The sequence below is a fragment of the Dermatophagoides pteronyssinus genome, unplaced genomic scaffold, assembly GCF_027571235.1.
Source record: "Dermatophagoides pteronyssinus isolate colony J.1.1.1.1 unplaced genomic scaffold, Derpt_VIB-CSIC_2022.12 sq0007, whole genome shotgun sequence".
In the NCBI taxonomy this organism is placed as follows: Eukaryota; Metazoa; Arthropoda; class Arachnida; order Sarcoptiformes; family Pyroglyphidae; genus Dermatophagoides; species Dermatophagoides pteronyssinus.
In genome coordinates this window covers 1463607-1476789 of record NW_027461531.1, presented here as the reverse complement: position 1 = coordinate 1476789, position 13183 = coordinate 1463607, and the positions used below count along the sequence as shown (strand labels likewise).

The 13183-nt window shown below is 31.8% G+C and overlaps 4 protein-coding genes and 1 long non-coding RNA gene across 15 annotated transcripts in view; 2 read left to right on the top strand and 3 right to left on the bottom strand.

The window, feature by feature from the left end:
• Positions 1-45: 45 nt before the first annotated feature.
• On the bottom strand, positions 46-1916 carry LOC113792996 (uncharacterized). The gene is made up of 3 exons (XM_027342958.2): positions 1549-1916; positions 738-1476; positions 46-668 (listed from the first exon to the last, which is right to left on the bottom strand). The coding sequence occupies exons 1-3, from the start codon at positions 1600-1602 to the stop codon at positions 175-177; spliced, it is 1287 nt and encodes a 428-aa protein (XP_027198759.2). The 5' UTR covers positions 1603-1916; the 3' UTR covers positions 46-174.
• A 28-nt stretch (positions 1917-1944) lies between these two features.
• On the top strand, positions 1945-3071 carry LOC113792998 (tRNA (cytidine(32)/guanosine(34)-2'-O)-methyltransferase-like). Its single transcript, XM_027342960.2, is given in 2 exon segments — positions 1945-2878; positions 2881-3071. Coding segments are annotated over 2 exon segments (930 nt in total). The 5' UTR covers positions 1945-2085; the 3' UTR covers positions 3018-3071.
• A 1592-nt stretch (positions 3072-4663) lies between these two features.
• On the bottom strand, positions 4664-6183 carry Ubc6 (ubiquitin conjugating enzyme 6). Of its 3 annotated transcripts, none has more exons than XM_027342957.2 (3): positions 6155-6183; positions 5324-5338; positions 4664-5250 (listed from the first exon to the last, which is right to left on the bottom strand). In XM_027342957.2, the coding sequence occupies exons 1-3, from the start codon at positions 6166-6168 to the stop codon at positions 4746-4748; spliced, it is 534 nt and encodes a 177-aa protein (XP_027198758.2). In that variant the 5' UTR covers positions 6169-6183; the 3' UTR covers positions 4664-4745. The 3 variants fall into 3 exon arrangements, with proteins under 3 accessions (XP_027198758.2, XP_075676647.1, XP_075676646.1); XM_075820532.1 differs by lacking the exon at positions 6155-6183 and adding an exon at positions 5957-6135; XM_075820531.1 differs by lacking the exon at positions 6155-6183 and adding an exon at positions 5957-6134 and having other exon boundaries at positions 5324-5367.
• On the top strand, positions 6150-11861 carry LOC142645123 (uncharacterized). The gene is made up of 3 exons (XR_012846303.1): positions 6150-6275; positions 11653-11727; positions 11822-11861. It is a non-coding gene; the product is annotated as an uncharacterized LOC142645123 (long non-coding RNA).
• sick (sickie) overlaps positions 6592-13183 on the bottom strand; it is a 40847-nt gene continuing 34255 nt past the window's right edge. For all 9 annotated transcript variants that reach the window (XM_027342953.2, XM_075820521.1, XM_075820523.1 and 6 more), the window contains 5 exons: positions 9841-10036; positions 7669-9208; positions 7317-7603; positions 6821-7248; positions 6592-6758 (listed from right to left, as the gene is read on the bottom strand). In XM_027342953.2, coding sequence (XP_027198754.2) covers positions 6669-6758; positions 6821-7248; positions 7317-7603; positions 7669-9208; positions 9841-10036 — 2541 coding nt within the window. In that variant the 3' untranslated portion in view covers positions 6592-6668. The remainder of the gene's footprint in view (positions 6759-6820; positions 7249-7316; positions 7604-7668; positions 9209-9840; positions 10037-13183) is intronic.

Sequence of the window (13183 nt, the reverse complement as noted above, 5' to 3'; positions counted from 1 at the left end):
AAATGAAAACTTAACACTTGTAAAAAAGAAATTATCAATGAAAACTTTTGTTTATCATCATCATTTTTATTTATTGTCAACAAGTTGACTCAATAGGAAGAGGCGAATAAATAATTTTTTTTTTTTTTTTGATTTGCATTCGAACATTATGAATTTCGAAACACGATGCTATTTTCATCCATATTGAAATGCACGTATATGTTGTTTTGATCTGGAATTACCAGTACCACCACCAATATCCTTATTGTTGAAAAAACTTATTCGAACAAAATCATTGAGTCCAGATTGATCATTGATGATGGTTTGAAAACATTCAAGTAAAGTTGAACATTCATCCATTAATTTATTAAAATGTTCTAATAGACGATAAACACGATTTGCATATGTCAATGATGATATTGATGAACAGGTATTTTTGTTACGAACATTCGGTGATTGCTGTTGTATACGAATTGATAATGATTTTCGCATCTTATAAATAACATACTTTATCCAAATACAATTCGTTTTCGGATGAAATTTTTGCCATTCATTTTGAATAACTTGTGACATTTGATCATAAATCCTATCCTGCATACGCATCGGACATTTTTCGTTATTACGACGACATTTTTTATCTTCAAAATTTTCAAACAAATACGTCATATCTTTAAAGTAAATTATGTTGTCTATATTGTAAAATAATTTGACAATGAGAAAAAAATTAACAATTTTTTGGCTTTTTTATGAACACTTACCGTATTTTAGACGAGAAAAGGTTGTATCAATAATCTTTACTAAAAAGCCGTAGCTAGGAATCGTTATTACTTTATTATCATAAGTAAATTGAATCGAATGCTGATGAAATGGCTGCAATAAAATATTTCCCGAATGTAGATCACGATGTTCAAATTCAAAAACTTGTTCTGCAATCATTAAACCTACGATGATTTGTTTTAATATCGATAAAAATGCATACGGATGTAGATCATCAATTATATCGATCATTAATTGACCACAATCTTCCATGACCATCAACAGATTCTCTCTGGAGACATTCAATCCAAAATGTTCGAATGGATCAATGGAGTATTGACATTCAATTTCGGAAAAAGATTGATAACTTTCTATATGTTTTAAAAAAATATCTTTGGATATGAATTTGGAAAATATTTTAGGAAATATCGAGCAACGGTAAAAACGATTTTTGATAATTAAATTCTGTAAACGTGATAACGCATCAGAAATTCTACATTCTTGATATGCATCAAAGTAGCTTGTATGTCGTGAAACAGCTGACGATTGAATTCGTTTCAATAATTCTTCCGGTAATAAACGTATCATTTTTAAAACAAAATTACCATTTGCTTTGGAGCGAAACACATCAGCATATGAACCCGAACCGATAAAGGTCAATTCAACAAATTTCGGACGATCTACTCTAGCTACATTCAAAATTTTTGATCGTCCTTGGTCATTTTTAAGAAAACGTTTGTACTTAGTTTGTTTGATGATGTGGATGAAAATAATAGAAAAATAAATTAATATAAAAATTAAAATAATGCTTACCAATTTAATAAAGAAACGGGAATCCTTCGATCGATTACGATCATTTCTAATCATTTTGGCCACAAAATTCAAGTACCAAAAACATAAACGCAGAAAATGACGAAATATTTGTGGCTATTTATAAAAAAGGAAATCAACACTGGATTCTATTTTTCGGTGTTGTGTAAAATTAAATCAATTTTAAATTCAATTGAAATTGTTGACATCATGTTTGTTTATAATGAAATATAGAACAAATGTTTGCCGCCATTTTTATTAATAGATTTTCCAAAATGGAAGACAATTTTTCGCGCCATTAGAGATGATGGGTATCAAATGTGGATCGATATTTTTTTCAAAAACGTATTTTATGAATGATCTTTTATTGCATAACATAATCATCAACAATGATACATGCATGTCACACACATGTTTACAATATTATCACCGAATAGTCAAAAATAAAATCCAATGCAGAAAATATCAACATACCATCGAATATTGCCAGAAATTTGCACTGAATCTTTTTTGAATTAGTTTTTTTTGTTGATAAATTAAATGGGAAAATTCGGCAAAGATAAACGCGACATCTATTATCGTTTGGCTAAGGAAGAAGGTTATCGAGCACGATCGGCTTTCAAGCTATTGCAAATTGATGATCAATTTAATATATTGAACGGTGTCAAACGTTGTGTCGATCTTTGTGCTGCACCCGGTAGTTGGTCACAAGTGTTGGCTCGACGTCTTCTTGTATCAGATGATACAAATGAGAGGAAAGAATGTTGCAAAATTGTGGCAGTTGATCTGCAAGCCATGGCTCCAATTCCTGGTGTCATACAGTTACAAGGTGATATAACCAATCATTCTACAGCCACAGCCATTATCGATCATTTCGATGGGATGGCTGCTGATCTAGTTGTTTGTGATGGTGCTCCAGATGTTACTGGATTGCATGATATCGATACCTACATCCAAGCTGAGCTTTTATTGGCCGCCGTTAATATTACCACGCATATTTTAAAACCTGGTGGGACATTTGTGGCTAAAATATTTCGTGGAAAAGATGTTGAATTATTGTATTCACAATTGAAGATTTTCTTCGACGAAGTAATCATTTCGAAACCACGTAGCAGTCGAACATCATCGATTGAAGCTTTTGTAGTTTGTCGCAATTATAATCCACCAGAACAATATGAACCTACAATGTTCAATGCATTGATGGAAGGTGAATGTCAAAAATATTTTGAACAATCGGATGAAGGTAAATTTCACATAAATCGAATGATCATTCCATTTATGGCTTGTGGCGATCTATCCGGATTCGATTCGGATACAACTTATTCACTGAATATTAACAACCAAAAGATTATAAATATCATGAACCAAATCAAAAACCAATTGACCCACCATATAAAAAAGCTGTTCAATTGAGAAAAGCAAATGCTTTAGATAAGCCGATGGATTTTAAACCTGAAAGTAATAATACATGATGTTATATTACAAACGTTGTTAATTAATAAATATCAAAAAAATGCGCATTATTATTATTGGTCTGAAAATTAGGTGTATCAACTGATGATAAGTATCTGATTCTATGTCGATTGTAGTTATATTGATCTTGGAAATATGGATCATCTTGAAAGTAATAATTAGGAACAATGTCGGTCAAATGTTTACATGGTTTACTGGGAATTTCATCATTATCATTATCATTAGAGGTGTCTATTTCGAATGAAATCGTTTCAACATCTGGAATTGTAAACATGAATTGAGATAGATTATCTTCCGACGATATGATTGAGTAATCATCGGGTAAATGAAGGTTTGATTCGACTTTGTCCATATTTATTTTTGATGAGAAAGATTAACTTCCTTATGAAAATTCAAATCATTCGAATTCAGGTTGTCTGAATTTTCTTCCACTGGTTCAATCATGGTTGTAAGACGGTGAAATTGTCGATCTTTGGATTTCACGACAGGTGAATACCGAATTGGTGATTCAGTAATACAATCAGCAAAACTTTTGACATGGAATTTTCTTTCGACTATTTTGTCCTTTTGTTTATGACGATCTTTACTTCGGACGAATTTAGTATTAGCGAATATTCCTGGATTCCAACCTAGTTGAATATCATCATAATCTAGAACTTTATTCGAACCCAAAATTTCTAGCTTCGGTTCAAGAGTTAATCGTGAATTGAATGGTTGATTCGTGAATGTATATTTCACATGTCGACGATTTTCGGAACATTTTTGCTGCAAGTTTTTACCATCACATTTCGAATTTCCTAAGCGACAACGTTGTAGATGAGGAATATGTTGTGGTCTATCGGCTGATGATTTTTTTTGCCTTCGATTACTAAAATGTGGTGGATGACGTTCTAATCGACGTCCAACAAGATAGTCGAAATCTTTACGTAACCAATTTTTCGACATTTCATTAATTATGATAAATTGATGATGCAATTCAACACAGTGATAACAGGATATGAGCCAAGTATGCAAAATAAACAGTACAATTCATTGTTGTTAAAATAGTGGAAAACAATTCAATTTATTTAATTCGAATTTTCTGTCGAGAAGCAAAGAAAAAAAATTTAAAGAAAATCAAACCCAGAAAAAGGAATCAAAGAGATTTCTTGATGAATAATTAATAAGAATCAAATTCAATAACAAAACTAGATAGGTCGAATCATTTTGTTGTTTTTTTAAAATGTTTGTAGTTCATGTTATGTAATATTATTTAGCAAGACTAAAATTTACAAAAGAAAAAAGAGATAATATAGGATATCGATTCGATTCATTTGAAATGTACAAAGCCAAAAATATATATCATTTCGCATTTTTGAATATATATTTGTGTATCATGTTTTTTAAACATATACGATTCAATAACGATTAGTGATAATTTTGAATTATTTATAAAGAGAAAATGTAATAAGGGGTGAAGGAGAGAAAAGGTGATGTTTCAAGAAAATTTTCATGAATTAGTGGGTATGTGTTTCGATCATTTTAGAAGATAGTGCATGGATTACCATTTAGCTTACACACTCACACACACACACACACACAGACACAAGCAAGTTTTACAAAACACGTACATAAAAATAATTGATAAAATGAAATTGCCTTGAGATTATTGTTATCATAATGAATCTCTATGAAAAATTAAGAATTCATTTTGTTTTATTTTCGACGATATTCAGTGTGTACATTTTTTAGCTTGATTCTTTTTTACCAGATTTTTCTTCTTCTTCGAAATTTATCCAGCTTTGTTCAACAATTGCTGCCACTCGTTTTTCATATTCGCGACGATTCTCTTGATAAAGCTGAGCAGCTAATGAATTTGCAGGTGAATTTGGATTTGGTTCATCTAATAATGATTGGATTGATGTTAATATAGCCGATACATCATACGTAGGGCTCCATCGATTTTGCAAAATATCAAGACATATACTTCCATCAGCATAAACATTTGGATGAAACATTTTCGATATGAATCGAACGGTTGGTGGTTTATTCGGATATTCTTCAGTAAATTCTAGAGTCAATTTGAATGTACCATCTTCGAATGGTGTATCACGTGGTCCAAATATGACTGCATTCCATAACATTATATTGTTGTCAGTTGGCGCACCGCTAACACCAGCAGGTGGATCCTCTTGGAGACGTTTAAAGTCTCGCATTAAACGACGGCGAGCAGGAGTAGACATCACAGATCGACTATGAATGTCAACAAGAAAAATTAAAATTTAATGAAATCGAATTTATATCATGCAACAACAATGAAACTTACGGTAAATCCTTAGAACTAGTTGCGTATGAATAAAATTAATCGTTCTTTAATTATATTTACAATGAATAATTGAAACAGTGCAAAAAAACAGTTCAATGATGATTTTTATGATGAATTTTTGAAAGAAAATGAAAAAATTTTGGGTTTCGTTTCTAATGATTGCTTTTCGAAAGGGGTTTATTCATACGAAACAATTAAAACAAAAGAAAAATTGGCAATGAACGAAATATGTTGTAATCAATAGGAAATTTTGCGATTCTGCTTTTTTACAGCTCGCTATCTTTGTTTCTTGAAGGCAAGTGAGAAAAAAAAAATTCTACTACGTATATAGAATAAAAATAAAGAAAGAATTTATACAGGGTATACAGGAGCTAAAGAAATCAAATGATGATGATGATGAAATTTATAACAAAAACAACAATATGATAACAGGGAGGAAAAAATGAAAAATTTATCTATTTAAGACCAGAAAAGAATCACATCTGGATGAGTAACTGGGATGCCTCATATGATAAGGCTAATAAAAAAAATTGACTATTTTAATGAATGAATACAGGGGTAAATAATTTTTGATAGAAAAGGATCTTCTTTTAGCAAACAGTTGTTTAGAATGAAAATTGTTTTGATGATTACAATTATTGTTGGTAAAGATTTAGGTTGAATGATTTTTTCTCTTGTCTTAAATGAATGTGTATATTCGTATGGGGAGTCGATGAGGACACCAATGTTGAAAAAATTATTGATATTATTATTAATTTTTATTATTTTTTACAGGCGTATCGCGAATGTTCAAGGCTTGACGAAGAAAAGAAACGAACTTTTTTTACTCACAAATGGCAAAACATCCAATATTCAGTGAGTCAGTCTGTCCTCGGTCCTTTCAATTCGACATAAAAACGATGCGATTCTCAATCCTGTGGATTTTGCTCATTCATTACAATGAACAATAAAAGTAAGTGTAGTCACAATGACGAAATTATTTATGTGTATCAATGATGATTGAGCATGAATGGTTGCGTATACGTAACGGATTATGGCTATGGCTATGACCGAAGAAGGACGACTTGTTTTCATAACATTTGAGTGCATTTTGCAATGCTTTTCATCATCATCACGACTATCGATGAATTCGACCATTACTTAAGCAAAAATATTGTGATTTTGAAATCCTAGATGGCAGCATTCTATGAATAAATTGGATATGGATAATGAAGTCAACGACTAAAATATGATTCAGTAAATGAATGGATTCGCATGTATTTTTGCAGTTTTATCTTAAAAACAATTTATTTAAAGAATCGTAATAAATGAATACAGGATATAAAAAGTGATAATCGTTTCAATTTCAGGTTTGTTCAGCCAAATTCTGATTATTTGTTCCAACATCTTGACTAGAATATTCTGATGCCTCTTTTAATTTTAATAACATTTGTAACTAAATGTCGAAAAAAATCACAATGTTATTTAATTAGTTTGATTAATATTTCAACAACTTACGAATGGATCTTTTATATCTTTGACTGATTCATTGAATTGATCCGATGACGATTGATTATCTGTTACATTAAGATTGTTGTTTGATGAATGTGGCCGACTATTTGAAATAATTGACGCCTGATTTATTGAATTTGATTGAGACTGATGTTGTTGTTTATCGTCTTCAACATCTTCTGGCCGTAGTCTATTCAAATGATCTGACCATTCTGAATTAGAACTCCATGGATAGTTGGCAACGATCCAATCGGTAGGATCGATGAAACTATGGATGGCAGTCGATAATTTCCCTTTTAATTTTCCGCCATTTTGACGGACATGTTCTCGAAGATTTTCAATGATGAAAGGAAGAATAGAATAATTCCATAGATCAGTGAACCAAGCTTGAGATCCATTCAAGTCGATCGGACAAGAGGTGAATAGACGTGCACCTTTGATAAAAGTGATATGTATTGAAATGAATTATTCACAAGTATGAAAAAAATAACAAAAAACTTACCAATAGAAATATTTTCACCGAAATAATTCTCCAAAAATTTATTCAAATGCGAATAAACTTTGGGAATCCATTCGATGATTTTAATAACTTCGGGCTGAATTTTTTGCTGGTTCAATGCTAGCCGTGATTCAGTTTCCAAAAGTTTACGACGCAAAAAACGATTCAGATAGCCTCGAACAGCTTCCGAATTAACAGATAGCATTATCCAATAAAAATTGTGTCGTTGAAACATGGGCATTGTTTGATGGTGATGAACACTTTGATTTATGGTACCAATTATATAAGGGCTATATTACAAGACAAAGAGATCGATAAATTAAATGTAATAAGTACGATTAATGATTTGATATACCTTTTCATGATTGAAATCTTATCCAGATCATTGAATATATCTTCCAATGAATCGATCGAATGATGAAGGTTATCCAGAATGATCACAGTGGGCAAAGGTGTTAGAGCCACTTCCAATTGACATTGTTCAGCAATATTAGCCAAATAGGCACGAAGTTCTTTAGCATTTTTATGATCGACATTGAAAGTGGTAATAGCACCAGTTGGTGGAGCGGAACTAGCTCCATTAATGTTGCGTGAATATATGGCCGTCGAAGATGAATCCATCTGTTTGATAGCCATATATTCGGCCAATTTATGTGCCAAATAAGTTTTGCCTGTTCCACTAGGACCAGAAAATATTAAACGACGATTTTCAATGAGCATTGAAATAAATTCATTAAGTACGGATTTTGGTGTCAAAGTATCGAAAGCCAATGAATCAATAGTCGTTTTGAATTGAAGATTTATATGATTTTCATTTACCAAATATCCGAAAGGAAGCAATTCTGGAGCATTAGATTTGTTATGTTGATTAATTGGATAGAAATTCCTAAGAATTTTCTCTGTACCAACACGATAACAAGCCAACGAATCAACAGTGATACCTAAAGCCAATGAACTATCCACACGAATTAAGTGATCTTTAAAACACTTTTTGATCAATGTGTCCAGTTGATCCCAATTTGTTTTGGTTGTAATAGTCAACGTAGCTAATATATGTGATCCAGATCCTAATGTAACTAATTTAGGACTGCCATCATTAGAATAGGTAGTGTTTGATGAATGTAATGGACTCAAATCCATATCGACACTTTTGAAACTATTGGAATCATCCATCGTTGCAACTGGACCACCGTTGCCTGATGGTAATGTACTAGAACCATGTGAACCTAATGCTGAAGTCATTGAACTTTGTGAAGATGCCAACGATTTATGATGGACAAGACGTTGAAGGCGATCATTATCTTGTTTTAGATTCATCATTTCAACTCGCATCTGATTGACTATTTCTTTGAGATTTTCAAGTTGATGTGCGGATGTAAGAGATTCCAAGCGCATATCAGTCAATTGCATTTCTTTTTCACGCAATTGCTTACGTAAATCTTTCATCTCTTCAGGTGTTGAGGTTTCAACTATCGTATCTGATCCGGAAGCTTTCGATTCGGATAAAGATCGCGGATGAATGATTCTTTCTGAAACATTTCGCTCATTACAAATATTAATGCCAGCAGATTTTGCACGACTTCGTATCGACATCAATGGAGAACTTGGTACTGAATAAGTATCACCTTCAGGTTCGGATTGACCAGTACCGCTAGTCATTTCAACATCCGATGCTACATCTCTTCCGTGTTGTGAAGAATTTCGCGTTTTAGATGATGATTTCTTCTTAAAAGCTCGACTAAATGAACTACGTATCCAACTGGTATTCGAACCGGCTAATTTGAGTTTGGATTTCTTTTTCGTTTTATCATTAGCTACACTACTATCGGTGGCTGCACCACAACTGGAAATACTATTAACCGATTCACTTGACAGGTATCGTTGAAATTTATCACCTAGACATCATATAAAGATAAGAACATTAATCATAGATAAATCAATGAATTTTTGTGAAATAAAAAAAATTAGTCTTTGATGAAAACAACTATGAAATAAGGAATAAGCTAAAAAAAGCAGCTAGAAAAAAATATTAACGAACAGAAAGTTATACCGTCAATAATATGGCCAGTAGCCAAAATTGTTGTGTCATTAGTTAAATTATGATTAGTATCGTTATTACGGATAGGAGAAGGAGAAATTGATAAAGAAGGATTAAGATCTTTAGGATTTCGTTGTAATGACGAAGTTTTTAGTGAGAAGGAAAAGGAAGAACAATCAGCATTAGTAGTAGATATTATATTGTTAGCAAGAGAATTATTAAATGTATGTCGACGAATTAGTAAATTTTTAGCATTCTTCGACGAACGATGACCGTGATGATGATAATGTTGATTTGATTGGGCGTGATTATTTTGATGATCGTGGTTAGCCACCGTGATCAAATCACCACTATCATTCATCGGATCGTTAGATAGATCATCATCATCATCATCATCAACCTCATCAACTCCGTCACCATTCACAGCATGAGAATTTTTTTTCTTATTTTTAGATAATATCTGAATCATTGTATTATAACCATCGTTACCATTGATACCAAGTGGATTCATGATTGTTGCCGATTTTGCATGTCCGACCAATGATCCACCTTGTTTTTTAAGCACATCGATCGTTTTACGTAAACGTTCCAATTCACAATCTTTAAGTTCACTTGTTGATGATAATTGCTGTAAACGTGTGGTCATCGATGATAATGATTGTTCGAATGCAGCTACCATATGTGCCTATAATATAATATTTATTGATATGAATGAAAAGCAAAAAAGAAAAAAGAAAATTAGTATATCAAAAATTGAAAATAAGATGAATAAAACAATCAAAAATATAATAAAGTCCTGGCCGAACATTAGTGAGAAGATTAAATCTAAGGATAGTCGTAATATTTTGAAGGTAAGAAAAGTATAACAAAACAAAAAAAGATACCGGCAACAGGTATGCCTAAACTAGGCCATCGGTTTACAATGATTATAACAAGTAAATGAAAACAATAATGTTTGCATAGTCAAAACAAACATAAACTAAATACATTCTTCTTTCAGTGACCAAATTTAATAAATCATAATGAATTTGAAAAAACATATTTCAACTGCTATTCAACTTGAAAATTCATTCGTACTATCAAATTTATCTGGCTGCCAAAATAAACAATGATAACCACTTTTGAAATCTTCCATTTTTCTGTTCGAATAAAATCACACCAGACATAAGATTGGTTGTTTGACAGATAAAAATGAAAAAAAACGAAAAAATGAATTACTGATCGTTTGGATCATTGTAAATATATCAGGTTTTATGAAACAATGACAATGCCCTTCCAACCATGAATCAATAATTTGATTATCATTTTAGAACAAGAAAAAAAAACTATAAATAAATTTCATTAATTTCAGAGAATCTTAGTTTGTGTTCATTTCAAGTTCGAGCTATAGATTACTTTCTGTTTTCTAATCAGAAATGAACGGGAAAAAAATAAATTAAAAATTCCCACAATTATAATTATAATTTGGCAAATGTTTGTATGTTGGAATGTGTGTGGTGTTCACACAAAATTGAATCTTTTTCAAATTGTAAACAACCTTATCGTGACCACCATGTTGATTTCGGTTCTGTTGTTGTTTGTTTTCACAGTGTTGAGGCAGATTTGGTCGTTGTATTGAATTCATACATTCATCATCATCATCATCATCATTTGTTACGATCGGTTGAGTAAATCTAACAAGATCATATGTAATTGACAATGGGCGTTTTTTAATAATACCGGCTGTCATTGTAGTTGATGATAACATTGATGATGAAGAATGATGTACATTTCGATGATCATGTAGTTTTTTACTACCGATGGCCGTTTCTGAACGATTATAATTTGGTTGCAAAGAAATATTTGATCGATTCATCGAACGAAACTTTTTCATCGATATACGTTCTCTCATACTGGCAAAACGAGAGGATGAAAAATAACGTTCGAAATAACGATTCAATGGCGATTGAAAAGAAGATGATGTTGATGATGATGATGATGATGATGAGGAAGACGAAGATGTTGATGGTGATGATAATGAATGTGTTTGTTGCAAACAGCTAGCTAATTTATGATTATTGATTTTCGAACATTTTTGATGGCAAGAATTACAATTATTGAAAGAACTTCTCTTTACATCTACACGAGAATTTATCATCGAAGGTAATGTTGATGGTGATGGTGATGAATTTGTCGAATTCCATGATGATTTTAACATGAGAAATTCTCCCCAAATTTTATCTTTCCAAAATGCTTTCAATTTATTACGATGGTTAAAATTTTCTTGTAATCGTCGTTTTATTTTGTTTTTTTCATTTTCAGATCCTGGAAACAATGATGATGATTGATCTTTAGCATAGTCATTTGCTGGATAATAACAAAAGTAATTGTTTTTACGTGAGTTTAATGGAGGCGTTGATGTTTGTGTTGTTGTTATTGTTTGATTGTTATTTTGCAATTTTTTATCATCGATAAATGATGATGATGGTAGAATTTTCGGACGATAAAATTTACTTAAACGCATTGAAAGATTTCGAAGACTTTGTCGAGAACGTGAGCGGAATGATGAACAACGATTTAAGGACAGTATATTTGTTCCTGAATGATGATGATTATTATTACAATGGCTTTTCGAATTCGATGAAATACTAAGATCAAACATTCTAGCTACACGTTCACGTTGCTGACGTTCTAATTCATCAATATAATCCTCTTCACTATCTTGATCTTCATCAACTTCAGTAATATCTTCAACTGAACAACCGTATGCATCAACAGAAGCACCTGTAATAAAATCTTCGTTTGAACTTTGTAGATCTTCTTCTTCCTCCTCCTCCTCATCTTCATCATCATCAGGATCTAATCCATCTTCATTGATTGTGCCATAAAAATTTGGCATAGTTGATGTTTTAGTCAAACGATTATTATTATTATTATTAGATGATGATGATTGTGATGGAAGCTGTATTGAATCACACGCATAATATAATTTTGTTGATGGTCCTGAATTAGAAGAATATTCATCAAACGTCGATGTAACCGATTCAGTAAATGTCACTGTATCGGATGTTTCCGTTGGTGTTGTTATAGCCATTGAATGAAAATTATTATCAACACGAGATGGATAATAATGATCATTAAATGATGCCCATGATGATAAATGGCCATTAAGACCAGTTGGTGTTGGCAATGATGGAGGCAGTGGTGTTATATTTGAGCACAATGAATCTCGATTTTTGTGATGTAATGCATTACAAAAATTAAGATATTCGGTTTGTGGTGATATTGGTTCCATTATCGATCCTGTTGCAATCGAATGTCGATAAGATTGTTCACCATCACTATAGTGTTTGGATGATGGTGTTAATGACGATGTATTATGGATGTTTGTGGAACATGGTTGTGGTTTAGCAAAAGATGTTGTCGATGATACTAGGCCACCACAAATCCATCCATGTGATGATAGCAAATCATTATTAATCATAATGTTTGCATTTTTACGAATATTTGTATTCAACAACGATGGATTTACTGATGAAATCATTGATGTGGAAGATCGACGATTCCGCCGAGGTAATGTACAATACAATGACATATTAATTCATTCAGTTCATTTCATTCATTGATGATTATAATGAGATCAACAATTTGTGAATTTATCATTGTGTATTTGTACAACCAATTATTATGTATTATCAAAAATATTTGACTTTGGCATTAGTGAACAAACATTTGTAAACAAAATTGAATAAGATAACATTTTTTCAAACAAGCACATAAGACAAATATAACATCAACCGATATGAACAAAGTGTTCATGAACACTAAACAAAACTTGACGAATTGTGATGAA

Bases quoted from the DNA above. Each gene is read 5' to 3' on its own strand.
- LOC113792996 (XM_027342958.2), bottom strand. From the start codon at position 1,602: ATGATTAGAAATGATCGTAATCGATCGAAGGATTCCCGTTTCTTTATT. The intron at 1,477-1,548 runs GTAAGCATTATT...AAACAAACTAAG, and splicing joins CCCGTTTCTTTATTAAATTG to TACAAACGTTTTCTTAAAAA. The intron at 669-737 runs GTAAGTGTTCAT...TTTACAATATAG, and splicing joins CTTTTCTCGTCTAAAATACG to ACAACATAATTTACTTTAAA.